This window comes from Phaseolus vulgaris, chromosome 8 (assembly GCF_000499845.2).
Source record: "Phaseolus vulgaris cultivar G19833 chromosome 8, P. vulgaris v2.0, whole genome shotgun sequence".
Classification (NCBI taxonomy): domain Eukaryota; kingdom Viridiplantae; phylum Streptophyta; class Magnoliopsida; order Fabales; family Fabaceae; genus Phaseolus; species Phaseolus vulgaris.
The window spans coordinates 46,042,149-46,059,347 of record NC_023752.2 but is presented as its reverse complement, the minus strand read 5'-3'; the positions used below and the strand labels follow the sequence as shown (position 1 = coordinate 46,059,347).

The 17,199-nt window shown below is 30.0% G+C and overlaps 1 protein-coding gene across 2 annotated transcripts; it reads left to right on the top strand.

The window, feature by feature from the left end:
* The first annotated feature begins 13,126 nt into the window (after positions 1–13,126).
* On the top strand, positions 13,127–16,293 carry LOC137826789 (two-component response regulator ORR3-like). Of its 2 annotated transcripts, none has more exons than XM_068632928.1 (5): positions 13,127–13,571; positions 13,700–13,803; positions 14,944–15,021; positions 15,390–15,457; positions 15,969–16,293. In XM_068632928.1, exons 1-5 carry the CDS (start codon positions 13,454–13,456, stop codon positions 16,210–16,212), a joined length of 612 nt encoding a protein of 203 aa, XP_068489029.1. In that variant the 5' UTR covers positions 13,127–13,453; the 3' UTR covers positions 16,213–16,293. The 2 variants fall into 2 exon arrangements, with proteins under 2 accessions (XP_068489029.1, XP_068489028.1); XM_068632927.1 differs by having other exon boundaries at positions 15,384–15,457.
* Positions 16,294–17,199: the final 906 nt, after the last annotated feature.

Here is a 17,199-nt window from a genome sequence, read left to right as displayed (position 1 = left end):
CTAACCTTATAATTCCAATTTAAAAATTTTAACTAAAATAAATTATACTTATAATTCAAAATATAATAACCTCCTAAAAAATAATAACTTTACATCAAATCCAATATAAATTAATAATAACTAAAAAAATTAAAAAACATATAAATTAACATGCTCGTGAAAATAATTAGTGAAAAGACAAAATTAAATAAATATATAACAATATAAAATAAAAACTTTACTAACATGGTGGTGGTGGACAGTGACCGTGCAGGAGGAGACCAAAACGTTGTGGAGAAATCCTGAAAATGGAAGCCTAATAAGAAATCAATATGGGAAAGTAATGGAGAAAGGGAAAAGGAGACAATGATGGTGCAAGGAAGAAGGAAGCGCGAGGAAAAGAATAAAAATGAACGCGTAATGAGATGCGCACTATCCAACAAGGTTAAAATAAACAACACATAGACGGCGATTTTATCTAATAATCGTAGTTTATGTCCAAATTTTGAATAATCGAGTATTTTTTTTATCCAAAAGTATAATCTATGCCAAACTTATAAAATATGGTTCTTATAAATAACCATAATCTATATAATCATGTTAATTTAAAATTGTCATCGCATTTTATTAAACCGCGCTACGCTTAAACCATCGTCGTTAAATACTCTTTTTATATTTAGGTTGTAACGTTATGTGTCTATATATAATTATGTTATTAACATATCAAATTAATCATGTTGTATTAGCATATTGGAATATAAAAAGAAAATAAAAAATAATTAATTGATTGTTTAATTATATTTATTACTATTTAAACTCGGGTTCTTTAGTATTATCAGTAAACATTTAGATGTTTAACAAGTTGATCAATAAAATTCATTTTTTTATATGAAGTTATTAATATAGTATAATATAAATTTTAATTTTAATTTAGAATTTTTAATTTAATATAATGTATTCTTAAATAAATATAAATAAATAAAAAATAACATTTAGATACATATTATTTTGTCAATTTTTTATTTTTATCATATGAATATATAATTTAGTCATTTGTGATTTTTTATACGTTGTTACTTAAAATACTATATAATATTTAAAAACAACGAATTTTCATCACTAGCAATTTTCAATCAGAAATCAATCACACTTAAATAAAAACAAATTGTGAATTGGTCCGACCTCATAATCTGCTAATTTGAAACTCATGCTTTTCTTTTTAACAATTTGGGTATTGTCAAACTGATCCATTTTGTACTGTTATTCGGTCTATCTATCTGTATTTTTCCCTCTCTCTCTATCCTTATATATACATATATATATATATACATATATATATATATATTATAAATTGATATTTTTCTTTGCCTGAAGTTGGTCAAATTCCTCATATTTAATTTAATGTCACATGTTGTTTTTAATAAAAAAAATACTGATTTTTTAAAATTTATATGTTATTCATTGTCAAAATAATACCTAATTGGATTAAAGATTTGGATATATTTTTTTTAATATGATTTGCTTGATATTAAAATATTTTGTTAAAAGTTATAATGGCAGCCAAATGTTGGTATTTTTATTGATTTAAAGAAAAAAAAAAAGTGAAGAAGAAACGTGATATAAAAGGTAAAGCAGAAGGTTGATTATGTGATTAGGTCTAAGACATAGAAGGAGAGAAAAAGAGAAGAATTGGGTCCCCTACTCAATCTTAAGGATAGAGATTTTGAAGAAACGCAATCAGTAACACCTATAAAGTAGGTAAACCCCTTGATGGGAACAGATTCGCAATTCACACAAGATCTATTCCACTCTACCATCAGTAGGAAAAGGGACCCACAAAGATTTTATTTGTTTGGTCCCACATAAGATTTCAACCATGTTATGGTCCCAAACCATTGCTTTCTTTTATTTCCTTGTCCCCTTCACTCCTTTGTAGATATTTTAATACTACTCACTCTCATCCTTCTGCATCCATTTTTTCAAACCACTCAAAGATTTGTTCATCATAGTTCAATTATAAGCTAATGAATTGGTTCATAAATTATTATTTTAATCTTCCTAAGACTTCTACACTCGAACCAAATTTGGTAAATCCATTAAGGATGATGAAACTCTGATGGTGACAGATTTTAATTTCTGGAGACAATTTTACACAGATATATCATAGTTAAGAGATATTTTATTTATTAATTATAAAAAATAGTGTGTGAAGTACATATACAAAATGGAAATAAATAGCATTAAAAATATCTAATAAGGTCAAGAATATTTATATTATAAATTGACTTATTTTTACTATATTTTAAATTATGGAAACATTTTATAGTTCTACACATAATATTAAAAAGTTTGTAGGAGAAATTCTCCTTAGTCATTAACCTAGATTTGTCCTTAACTTAAGTCAGTACTTACCGAGAAGAACCAAACCACTATATTATCTAGGACTAATGTAATAATTTATTTTAAATAAATTGATAATAGGTTATTAATTTATAATATATTATACTAGTAGGGTTCGCATGACCAACACCATGACCGAAACCCAGTCATTACGTCAATCGAAAACACAAAGATCATTACGCTTAAACAGAATTAACAAGGCTAATCAGCAATCAAGAGCAAGGTAATACATTTCTAAACATGACTTAGCTCTCTAACCTAACCCAATAAAAAAGACCTATCACAATCACATAAATAGGCACAAAATCCAATAACCAGAGCTTCAGAGTGCCTTCTGCAGGTACCATCTGAGTTAGAACTTTGTGGAGACCGAGAGATAGAGAGAGACGAGGAGAGTAAGGAGCTTGCTTGTAGAGGAATAGGAATTTGGACTGACCAACCGAAGAGGTAGAGAAGCAATTTGAATCGTTCTCTTGATCTCAACCCCATTCGAGAAAACACACACACACATATATATATATATATATATGTAAAATCACTTTTTTTTTATAATGCAAGATAATAGTTACCTTAAGATTGTTGAGTGTGAAGCCAGGACCAATTGAGTTGGGTTGACTAGACACCATGTTTTAGTGAGTGAGCTTAATTATTGTGTCCCCTCTATAATCTTTATTTAAGAGATCTTAGTGCTTGTAATAAAATTGTAACAAACAGAATGGTAACCTAATTAGTTGCTCGTGGACGTATGTTGCAGATTGGCAACCGAACCACGTTAAATCATGTGTTGCTGCAAGGAGGTGGGAAATTTCAGGAATCAATGCCCAAATGATAAACAAGTCAACATTGCTGGAGAGATTTCGCGGACGAGGACCTCTTAGTCTGTTGCGCGGATAGCAGTGTGGATTCCTGGGTCATGGATTCTGGTGCTTCCTTTCATGCTACCCACAACAGTGAAGCATTGCAGAATCTAGTTATTGGGGACTTTGGAAAGGTAAGACTAGCGAACAACAAAACTCTTGATGTTACGGGCATGGGTGACATAATGTTGAAGATGTCAGTCGATTTTTGGACTTTGAAGGATGTCAGAGTTGTTCCAAGCTTAACGAAAAGTTTGATTTCTGTTAGGCAGTTGGACGAACAGGAACATGATGTGATGTTCGGAAATCAGCAGTGAAAGGTCGTCAAGGGAAATCTTGTCATAACCTACGGAAGAAAGAGAGGTTCGTTGTATATGGTTGGATTACCGTCTGAGGGAGTGGTCGTCCTATTTCAGAAGATAAACAAAGTTCGGTTCACAAAATCTCGTGGGCATAAGAGGGTTGTCTTTACAAGAGAGAAACCTAGAGCCACAAGTCAAATTCAGGATGAACGAGCATGGAAAGGTTCAGGTAGACCAGTCAGAGGTACTTATGACAGTGGGAGCATGGGTTGCGCTTCAGCTGAGGTTCCTAGACGACAGTGGGTTAGGAGAACCAATATTCCAGTTGTTGAAACATCTCCAGAAAATTTCTTGTTGAGTGTGGAGTATGTTTGTTCTTAGTTTATTCTAGGATCCGGCAGTTCGTGTAAGTAGGAGCTGGTAGGAACAGAGGACAGGTCAGTGGTGTTAGAATATATGGCCTTAAACAAGAGGGGGGTGAATTGTTTATAAGAGATTTTCGAAAACTTTTGAAGGTTCAATGAAATTCTGTGTAGAAATTTAGAAGAGGAATCAAGTTAGCCAAGAACACAAATTGTTTTAAAGCAAAGCACAGAAAAAAAAATCGATTGTTTCTTCGAATCAATCGATTGTTTATACCAGTTGAAATATCAAACAGCCTAAAACAAAATTTAAAGGAGTTCAGGGTAAGAGAGAATCACACAAAAAGATTTATACTGGTTCACTCTTACACCAAGAGCTACATCCAGTCCCCAGAAACCACTGGGTAATCCACTATGCAATCAAAACCATATTACAAACACCACACACCAAAGTAGTGACCTTGAACCCCTCAAGAAACACACTACCTTTGGCAAACCACACCAAGAGTGTTGATCTTGAACACCTCAAGAACACACAACACTCTTTGGCAACACAACACCAGAAATACAATAATCAAGGAAGAAGGGAATAGAATATACCTTGGTGTTACAAAGCTTAAAGTTCAGAATACAACCCAATCCTATTCAACACACTTAAGAATGATCCAAAGCTCTTTCAAATCTTGGAAAAACTGTTTTTGATAAACTCTTTCTCTTACTCCAAGATTAGAAGCGTAAAACCACCTTTATATAGACTAACCAAGTGGTCAAAAAAATTTAATAAAGGAGACAAGGTAGTTAGAATCATTTAAAACATATTAAAACCACTTAACAGAATTTTGTTAAGGTTTTCAGAAAAACAATCGATTGTTTTGTCGAAACAATCGGTTGAATTGACTTGACAACAAAGTCAAGCTTTCCAAAACCTTTTAAAAAACTACTAAGGTAAAACAACCTGTTGTTTCGAAATTTCAACAGCATTTTAGAAAACTCATTTTTTCAAATGGTTAAAGATTCAAATGAACTTGGATCATCTTAAGGAGTGAATTAACAAGTTTCAAACAACTAGACAACACACATACCTAGCAACAAGGTCTTCAAGCTTTCCTCTTGGATTTAGAGACATTAAAGCATCTTGCTCAACAAGTGGCAATTTCAGTCATGACGAACGTGTTGAAACTCATGGGAGTTTCAACAAAGTCTTCAAGATGCTTAAGAAGGTTGGTGGCAACTAGAGGTGGAACATTGAGTTCCGTTGATAGATTACAGAAGTATATGTACATAGTTGAAGCGCAGGTGAACATTGTTCCATGGCTTCAAGTGGGAGATTGTTGAGTGTGAAGCTAGGACCAATTGGGTTGGGCTGACTAGACACCATGTTTTAGTGAGTGAGCTTAATTATTGTGTCCCTTCTATAATTTCTATTTTAAAGATCTTTGTGCTTGTAATAAAATTGTAACAAACAGAATGAAAACCTAATTAGTTTCTCGTGGACGTAGGTTGCAGATTGGCGATCGAACCACGTTAAATTTTGTATTGTTTATTTTCTGCAGTTGATTCCTGATTGTATGTATTGCTTCCATCAAAGATCTCCAACTACTGAGTAGTCTTTGCACATTAAAGAAATGATCAAAATATTTTACTTGAGACCAGAGAAATAAAATGTACATAGTGAAATTAAAAGATAATAAAAAAATATAATCATTATAAAATATTATTAAATAAAAACTAGTTTAAAAAAATTAATCACTATATCAACTAAATTAGATATTATTTTAGGGACTAAAAACTTGGTATCTAAATTAGTTTTTATTATTAATATAATTTATAAATTTTATTAATAATAAAAACTATTTTAAATACTAATATTTTTTATAAAATAATATTTAATTTTAATCAATATAATAATTAATTATTTTTAATATATAAAATTAAATTTTATTTAATAATTTTTTTATAATTACACTAATTACAATTATTTTTAAACACGATTGGTTATCTCAAACTATCTTACCATAACCCAATGGTCCCATGAATCTAGAATATTAGTACTCCCATGAACATAGACTTGTGTAGGTGTGAAACGTAGAATCATGAAAGCAATTTGTCAATACTAGACACCACAAACACACTTCATGGGTATATTAGGTCTCTCATTACATAAAAAAACTACCTAAAAGGCCAACAATAACTCTAATAAAAGTATGTTTATATTCATGAACATTCTTAGAAAAAAAAAAAGGCAAAACACTTATTCATAACCTAAAATGAACTCATACACAAATTAAAAAGTAAGAATTTTAAGAAATTATATGGAAATTATGTATAAATTAATTTATGCATAAATTAAACTAATTTTATCTTGGAGAATTTTGTTTCATTTTAATAATTATTTTTTAAAAGTGTTTCTATATATTCTTATCTTGAATAATAACATCATGGTAAATAATGTACTTGAGAGATGATTTTTGTGTGTGTATGAAATCCATTAAGCTAGGCCCACAAATGATGTTTTGGATTCTCAAATATCATATTAAAATTTTCTCGTAAATTAAACTCGTGATATGTTGTTAAACGTATAAAAATGTTGAATAAACTTATTGAATAGTCCAAGTGCATAAACTATGACAAAATTTTAATTTATTATTTTATTCATTGTTGGGTAGTATGACCTGAACCTAATTCCGAAAGGAGGGACTAAGGATTATAAGTTGGCTTTTGTTTAAGTCAAAAAAGTTGACGAAACTTTGCCTCAGTCTTATTAGGCGATGTCAACATTGCGTCCAATTTCAAGTAAGCACAATAGCATATAGAATCCGCGTGATCTTTTTCCAAAGATCTTGTTACTCATGTGTTCGTAATTCTCGATAAGCGTGTCAACTTGCTATAACATTCACTAGATAATGTTAATCAATAACACAAACTAACATTACTAAGAAAAAGTTAAGAATCATCTCCTTCAAAGAGCTGGTCAATCAATGTTTCAATTACGTTTAAATTACTAGATACTGAATATGTACTACACGGCTCATAAACCGAGAAGGTTCACGCGGATGTTAAATGCACTAATAAACTAGAAATAGGCAAGGTAAGAAGTATCAGACAAGAATAAGAATGAGAAGTATCAGGCAAGGTTGAGAAGTAACAACTAGGTTGAGAAATACTAATCTTATCAAGAAGTCCTAAGAACGCTAAGAATTATCGGCAAAGTTGAGATGTATTAGTCTTATTGAGAAGTGTCAAACAAGATTGAGAAGTATTAATTTTGCTGAGAAGTACGCAATATCGAGAAGTATTAGTCTTACTAAGAAGTAGAGAGTAAGACTTAGAAGTACCAAATAAGATTGAGAAAACTAGTCTTGTCGAGAAATACTAGGTAAGGTCGAGAGCACCTAAACATAGTCTTAAAATGTCTATGTAAGAAATCAAACCATAATAAGCATCTAAAACTAATCATCATGACTAAACAACGACTAAACCAAGATTAAGAATAACATGGAGCCTCCCCCAAGATCCATCCAAGTAAAGACCCATTAACAATAATATAAATAGAGAACTATCCCAAGGTATTGAACATGATGTGGTTACCACACGCAAAAAACCACGTGGTTACCACATTCCTAGGAAGAACCTCACAAAGAACCACGTGGTTACCACACTCAAAAATAACGAGCATTATTAGCTTAACTCTAAAAGGAACTAGAGAACTTGAAGAGAAAAAATGTTGAGGAAATGGATACGTAAAAGTTGAAAATGCTCACATGAAGCGAAGACTGGAAGGTAGGGGTACCATGCCACTAAATCCCAAACCGAAACAAATAGAACCTGTCGGGTCTAGTCGTCCACCCTTTTCAGGAAGCCATGAAGTTGACAACTATCAAATGGCAAAACACAGTCCACCCACCTCCACTCATACAACATTTGGTGCATCATCCTACCGGCACCGCTTCGGGATCCTGAAGACATCTTTTCCAGCCAACAGAAAGAATACCACCTTAGTTAGGTACGATGGCATCTACATCATATAGGTTAGCCTGTACACTTTGAAAGACGTAATTATATATAGGTATTCCTAACATCTCAAAGGGGCTACCTTGAGTTGGTTTACTCACTTACCTCCCCATTCATTTAATTGTTTTGATACCTTAGTAGCTAAGTCCAGAGTGTAATTTGTAACCAGCCAACCACACCCCTAGCGAGCTTATAGAAATCTATTTCTTGTTTAGTCAAATCTCACTCTTTTTACTCGACAAGCGGACTAAGTCAATTGTAGTACAATTGAGGGTTTGTCATTTTCATAGGGAATTAATGATATCATAGTAATATTATCTTTTATAATGAACTTGTTTTCTATTTTGAAAGGTTTTTCATGTGAATGATAATATTAAAAGTAACAAAAATAATAACAATACTAGATATTTAGACCAAGAGGTGAAATGTTAGACAGTTTCTGAGAGATGAAATGTTAAAAATAACTGAGAGGTGAATGTAGATAATCAATGAAGTATATATATATATATATATATATATATATATATATATATATATATATATATATATATATACCACATATGTTGGAATGAGAATAACCTTGTGAATCTCCGTTGTTATTATTACTATTTATAAATGTTATGCTTTTTATTCAAAATTCCTATTCTTATTTTGGCAAAACCAAGACAATTCCTCGCATAAGGTTATAAATGCAACGTAAGTCTTTGATGAAGGTTGCACTGAATGGAAATGGAAGAGATGAATAGGCGTGATGTTTTTTAGGTGCAAGGTCTAATGAAGAGGTTAGGCCAACTTCCTTGGGTTTTCACTAGGCTTGGGAGAATTTGGAAAAGAGAGAATTGGAGAGAATTTGACAAAGAGGAAGAATCTCAAAATACTCTATTCTTATGGAGAATTAATTTTTTATTGTTCTTCCAATTTTTCTAGTCTTGTATAGAGAACTATAGATTTATTTTTATTTTGGCTTGTAAATTTGTATAGCTGTATTTGGGTCATGTATTGGACTTACTTTTGGACCATGTATTTAGTCTAGTGGAGTATGGTAAAATATAAAAAAGGAGAGTCTAGTTAGGGTTACAACTGGGTCTCTCTAGGCCCAATGCAACCCTAAACTATCTAAGGTTAAAGAACACACATGGAGCATGACATGAAGAGAGTGTGGAAAGTGTGAAGCTAACACCGCCACTAATTAGGGTATTCTTCCTCCATTAAGAAAATAAGAGAAGATCACATACATCTCTTCAATTGACAAATACTTGTTGCAAGTGACACATTCCAAGATAATTTTATTACAAATAACCCATAGGTAAATTTTCAACATATTTTATTTTTTACAATTATTATTTGTGATTTTTACTTATGATATGATAATTATTATTAATATTAATAATAAATTGTTGTCATACTCAAACCAAAATCCTTGAGTGAATAAAGAACCTCTAACCACTACACCAAACAAGCTTTGTTGTCATATTATAATTATTATTATTCTTATTATGATTATACTTATCATCAATACTACTAATACAAATTATATTATTCATATTATTAATACTAGCGGGAACACATGCACTCACGTGCATGTGTATCTGCATTTTTTATTTTTATTATTTATATATTTATATAATTTTAATAAATATTAAATCATATGAGAAGACATGTAAATTATCTAAGTGCACCATTGATAATAGTTTTATTAAGATTTTATATTAATTCTTTATATTTTCATTTTATTGTTTTTGAATATTAAATTTTGATTTGACTTGAGTGTAATATTGAATTTTATAAGGTTATCAAGATTAAGATTAAGGTTTAAAAGAATTGGAGAAGCAAATAATGTCAAAACATAATGCAGATGATAATGTTCTTCAAAATCTTCACATTTCAAGTTTAGAGTAACTTTCATGTTCATCAAACACCTTATGCAAGGATGGTATATTGGAAGTTGTAGAATATATCACCATATCAATTGAATTCGCGTCTTCCATGGTAAAGAAGTTGGAGGAACAAAATAATAAACTAAATGCAAATTACCAAACTTCCAACTTATGTAATATCTAATAGATCAAAGCAACAATAGGCATAAAAGCTTTGCTCGCAAAATGGGCTTAGGATTCACTAAATTTAACATCTTATTTAAAAAACATTATTCACCAAATTATCCATTATTAATTTTTTTACAATATCTTTGGCGACTTGATTGATCACTAAGATTTCCAATAACACTACTAAATACATAAATCTGACATGAAAACAAAATAACTTGCCAAAAAAATTTAGGATCCAAAAATTTCATATAAAAGAAAAAAAAAGTCAAAAATCTTCCATTGCTTTGTTAGGTGTGTACTTTTGGAGTGCAATGTCAAGGAAATCGCTCAAATTAAACCAGAATTGAGAGAGAATTGAATGGTAAATAAAAACACAAATCTGCCTTAAATAAACATTTTCATACAAAAATATAAAAAAAATTAAGAAAGCAATAGAAACAAAAATGTTCAAATCCTATAAGAGTGAATGAAATGAAACATTGAAACTTCTTTTATAAAACTCTGAATCTGTACTAATTATCCCATTCATTTACATCTCAAACCTCAAGAGCCATTGAAACATTTCACCGTTCACCGCCGATTCTATCCCCAAACGGTTGGCTTCCACATCGTAATCTCCACCTAAGCGATGTGGCTTCAGCGTCTATTGCCAGTGAAGAACCTTTCAGAACTTCAAAACGACATAGTATTTGAAACAACCTTCTATTAAATAGTATTACTTTTAAATAATAAAAATGTAAAAGTAACCAAATATGAACAAAAAAGGGCATAACTTGCTCATATCATTTTTCTTTCTCTCGCACTTGCAACCATTTGTTTCATAGTTCCTCTATCTTTGGGTTCTCCTTTATCTTTAACTTTAGGTGTTCTCTGACTCTGAGGGACACTACTGAACTCTTTGGTGAGTATTTGTGGTTTCAGTTTGATTGTTTTCATGTCGAACTCGCGGTGCCTCCTTGCATCCTCGATCTCTCATTGGCTTCCTCTCCTCTTAGTTGCATTATAAAATGAGATGCGTCTCACTTTGAACGCTTTGGGAAGTGTGAGGAGGAGGAAGCAATGGTGATTGTTGTTGTTGCCGTTGTACAATGATGATTGAGGTGAGAGTAGGAGAAGAACATGGAGCGTGAAGGAAAATGGTTCAAGATGTGTCAAAATTTATTAGCATTTTTTTTCTTTGGAGTCGAAATATAAAAGAGAAAAGGAAGTGGATGTAACCGGTGAAAACTACCCCTTCATAAGAAAGTGGATGTAACTTGTGAAAACTACTCCTTCTTAAGAAAGGGATGTAACCGGTGAAAACTACTCCTATGTAATTGCTCAATAATAATGGAAAATGACAAAATGACAATATACTCAAAAAATTTCAAAATTGCTCATGTTTGGCCACTACTCACGTTTCCCAATATTTATTTCTCTCTCATAAAACAGAATATTTATTTCTCTCTCATAAAACAGACACTCCCACTCATTATGCAATTAATTTATCTCTTTCAATTCAAAACTGGTTGGTCCATTTATTTCAAATATTTTTTAAATTTATTTCTGAGAGCAGTTAAAACCCCCCCTTTAACTATATTAATTTTATAAATTGTTGTCATACTCAAACCAAAATCCTTGAGTGAATAAAGAACCTCTAACCACTACACCAAACAAGCTTTGTTGTCATATTATAATTATTATGATTATACTTATCATCAATACTACTAATACAAATTATATTATTCATATTATTACTATTATTAATATTATTCATTTTATAAATATAATATTATTAATATTGTTAATATTTCTAATATTCTTAATATTATATATATTTTTAATATTTTTAATATTGTTAATATTTTTAATTATTTTATTAATAATATAAATATTAATAATAATATTATTAAAAATATTATTAAAAATTATTAATATTAATAATAATATTATATTTACCTATCGATATATATTCGTGAAAAATATAATATTTATTTACGGATAGAGATTCGTAAGTATGACTATACCTAATGCAAAATTTATCCACGAATTCAAATTCATAAATAATAATTGGTAAATAATATTGGATTTATGTACTAGTAGCTAATAATTTATAAGTAAATCTAATTTTTTTTTTAGTGTTGTTTTTTTTTCTCTTTTTTGAGAGTAATAAAATGTAATCCAATAACAACAAAATAAAACCTGTATAGAATAATATGAACAAATGGATAATTATGTCAATTAATGAGTAATAATTGAAAGCTAAAATTAATCTTTGATAATAATTAAAAGTTATAGTATATGATAGAGCATATATATATATATATATATCGCGAAAAGAAAGTATAGCTTTTATAATTAACCATAATCTAAACAACCATCGATAATTTATTGTTGTAGGTATTATACTGAAGATAGCTCACGTATTTTTTATGATAGTTATTTCATTCTTATGCGTAGCTATCATAGTCTGACTTTTCCCAAACATACTAGAAGGCTCTAGCATGGGAATATATATACATATATATATATATAAAATATAATATCAATAATATTTCTTCATGTTTATATCATCCTGATAAGAAAGCCATCATGTTGAGACAACCTCCTCCATTCCTTAGCAAAATACCAAGCAAAAGTATGTATTAGTTGGAGCACAGTCTTCCCAAACCATGCATGCTTTAAGATATAAAAATGCATGTGGTAGCACGGAGTATTATAAAATGGATTTTTAAAGTATAATGTTAAAACAACCACAAAACATGTAATAAACAATTAATAATTCTAAATCCTTGTATCGTTTAATTAATCATATCCCTTTACTTTCTTATGTGATAAGCGTTGAATATACCTTTTATATTTTAATATGTCAAATATATTTTCTTTGTAAATAGTAATTAAGATTTGAAAGAAATTTTGCGAAAAGGCGCAAGATTCGTCCTAATAAATTGTACCTTTTAGCTCTAAAACTTCCTTTTATGAATAACTAAATGTTGTAATTGAACACACATATCCAATAAAGTAAAATACATTTGAGGAAATTGAGGTGAAAAGAAAAGCACTTTAATGAGGTAAAATGAGAAAGAAGGTTGCCTTAATTTTCAAAGTGTTTGACAAATATAGTCCATTAAACCTATCCACACCCAAAATCAAACCTTTTTCCACGATGATGATGATCGAATGGGAACAAAGATCTTGGCTTTTTTCCCCTTGGCAATCAAAAGAGAGAGAGAAAGTTACGAGTGGTTGTTGTATTAATGTGGTAGAGAATCTAGGGTCAAGATCATACCAGGGACCTTGCTTCTCTGCCTCTACAGTTTTTCCTCTCATATGCACCCACTTTTATAGGAAAAAGCTCATGCCACCTCTCATTCTCTTTCACCACGTTTCTCTCTTTCTCTCTCACACACACTCACACAAACACAGAGTCATGATATAAAGGAGTTTTCAAGTAGACAAGTTAATTACAGTGTAACAGGTTAAAAATTGTTTATCTGCTCCTGAACACTACTGAGATGGAGCTTGTGAATGACCAACAGCAGCAGCAAAAACATTTTCATGTGTTGGTGGTTGATGACAGTGTCATAGATAGGAAGCTTTTGGAGAGGCTTCTAAGAGATTCTTCCTGCAAAGGTAGGTTGCTGCTACCATTATACCTAGTCTTTCTTGATTTTTCTTTTATTGTTTTTCAAGGTTTAGTTTTATGATGCCTAATTAAATATTCAATTTATGTCTGATTTTTTTGGCTTGTTTTGAAGCAGCCACCTTCTTGGATTCTGGAGACAAGGCTTTGAAATATCTTGGCCTGCAAGATGATGAACTTGAAAATCTTTCCTCAACTTCTTCAGAGTCATTGCAGGAAAACGTAATAATCTTCTTTCTTTCTCCTTCTTCTTCTTCTTCTTCTTCTTCTTTTGTATTTATAAATGATACTATTTCTGGTTTAAGAAATAAATACTATCTCAGTTGTTTGTTAGAGAAAAACGAAACAAGTCTTATGTTGAGCCAAGTTATTAATTATTAGTTGAAGCAGTAACATTATTTCTATTTAATTTCTTTTTCTTTTCTTAAATCTCAGAATCATACCATCACAGCTCCTCTCATTTTTTATCATTTCAAAAGTAGAACACGCATAATTACACAATATATGTTCATCAGAGGGAACATCTGAATACTGATAATAATTAAGGGTGATAACAATTTTTATCTCCTAAGATAATGATGAGAGTAAAGTGAGGTGTTTTCTTGTATGGTTAGTATGTAAACAGCATAAACTGCTATTGAATTTGAAGCTGATGCAGACTAGTTACGCAAAGTATGGAATTTTTTTGTATTCATTTAGACACAGTATATAGATTACAAAATTAAAATTACACACACACAATATATATATATATATATATATATATATATATATATATTTATTGCCTGACCATAAAGATATAAAGATATAAGAGCCTCGCTTCTTGAAGAATGTGTTAAAAACTAAGAATATACGAGGCATTTGACCTGATTGAGATTCGGATGATGATCGAAAGAAAGAGAGATACGAAAATGAAAATCTAAGTAGCATAGTGGATAAATATGATTATACCTTAATCAAAATTTAGGATTTGACCCAGTTTGAACATGGAGTCTTACCTAAAGATAAAGGACTATAAAATAAAGAGAGAAAAAAAAGGAATGGAAAGAAAAAAAAGGAGTAAACACAAAATATATATTTTTGAGTTAATAAATATAATAACTATAATTCAATATTTTTTCGTAAAGTCTGTCTTCTCTACTCTTCTTTTTCTCTTGAAATATCTCATCTTGATAAAAAAGAAAAAAGATTAATTGAAAGACAACTTTATACGAAATAATGAGTCAATTTTCTTAGTTAAGATTAAGCATATGATAAGTATATATCTGTAACATGCATGGTTATTATATAGTTGTAGTAGAAGTGAAATATCTTGAGTAATTGAAATTAAAAACATGTGATATTGAATCTTTTGAATTACAGGGAATGAAAGTGAACATGATCATGACAGACTACTGCATGCCAGGAATGAGTGGCTATGATTTACTGAAACGAATCAAGGTCAAAATTAAGTTCCATTCCACTTCCCCTGTGAATCAACAGTTTAGAATATATTCATAATGTTTCTCAATAACCTCAAAAACATTGTTTTAGCCACTTTTATTTACAAGTTTAAGAAACCAAAAATTGGTAAATATTTGAAAAACAATTGTGAGATAGTTAAGATTCGAACTTCATAAGAGATTAGAATTTGAAGATGAGAAAAGTCTACACGCTGCCATTTTCCTAGGTAAAAAGAGAAAGAAAAAGGGAAAGATTAGATTTGAAGATTAAAGTTTTTACTTTTACTTTTTCTTTTCTTTTCCTTTAATTATTTGTTCTTTTTGTTTTCCTTTCTTTTCTTTTGTTGACACTTCTTACAGCTGCAGGGATCTTCTTGGAAAGATGTACCAGTCGTCATAATGTCATCAGAAAACGTACCATCTAGAATCACCATGTAAGTTGTTTTTTCTTTTAATTATGTTCTTTATCCTAAAATACAATAAAGTAAAATTAAAACTAATTTTTTAATGATACATCTTACATTTAGGTTATGTATAGAAAAAACAACACTGAATTCATTAAAGATGGAAATATTTAATTTAAAATGAAGTTTTATTTTATTTTAAAGCTGCAACTTAAAATTAAATGTTTTAAGTTAAATGATTAAATTACACATGTTTAATGTAATTAATTTATAAATATAACGTCATCATGTTTGTATGATTTTTATTAATTAAGTTGTTTAAATAGTCTACGTGATTATATTAGGCTTTTTAGTTAATTCTGAGTATTTACCATTTTTTTCAAAGATATATTATTTATTAAAATAAAATAGTGTGAATAGTGTATAATTACTAAAATAAATTATATGATAGTAAAGAAAAAGTTATATATTAAAATAAATAGTGCAAAATTAAAGGAGGAAAGAAGTGAAGAATTATGCTAACTATGTATTTTTTTTATAGGTGCTTAGAAGGAGGGGCAGAGGAGTTTCTTCTGAAGCCTCTTCAACCATCAGATTTAAAGAAGCTTCAACCATGCTTTTTAAAATCCTTTGACAATTCTAGTGAAGAAGATATATGTGCTGAAAGATCCTTAAGTTCTCGTAATGACATCAACAAAAGAAATCTGTATCCACAGCATGGTTTTAAATTGCAGTTTCTAACTACAATTGTAACTACAATGTTGAGATTTTGGAACTCTCTCTAATTGCTATGTACACAACTATATTTGTGATTGCATCACCTGCATTTTCCAGTAATTATACACAATTTCTTTCACATTTTAAAATTCTATACTTAAAATGCTGAGGCTTAGTGACAGTGCTTGTATTAGGTAGTGGCTACGGTGCTATAAAAAAGGAAAGTATACAAATAATAGAGACATAAATAAACAAGACAACAAAATATATGAAAATGTTGGATATTAAAAATAAAAAAATTCACAATACCATACTGCATCAAAAGTGATAGCACAGAAACTAATATATATATATATATATATATATATATATATATATATATATATATAAAAGAAAAACAAAGATGACAATTAATTAATTTTGTAGAAACATAAGAGCATTACTAGGTCTCCAATTGGGCTTGATTTGATGATAAAAAGATCCTAGGAAAACTACCCACCACACGACCCTCCACATATGCACCTGGCCATGCAAGACTCAAGAGAGCTTTGGAGGTTATAAACATATGGAGGAGTCTTGAATTGAGAGATATAAAATTTCGATACATAAGGTGCCAAATTTTGAAGTGTAGCTACTCTTTGCACTCTTTAGTCCCATATCACATAAAACTCACTCTTTATTTAGTCCCATATCACATAAAATATTGAGTGTGAGGAGTCTCTCTACTTATAAATAAACTCCTTAGAAGTAGAACTCTAGTTCTAATTTTTTTTTAGAAACTTGGGAAAATTTCATACTCTTTCTCAGTCTTTCGCTTGCTCGGAAGGTTTTTCTATCAATTGGTAATGAAGAGTTGCAAAAATTGCAAGAGTAGTTCTGCCTTGTCTTGTAGTAGTATTTGTTTGTGTTTCTTTGTTTGATTCAAATTTTAGTTTAATTCTTGATGTCTAGATTTCTAATTGCATGTTTACTAGTCTAGTTTGTCTTAGTAATTTTTTCACCTTAGCTTTAATTTTCTTCATATGTTATGTTTTGTTTTGTCTTTTATCATGTTT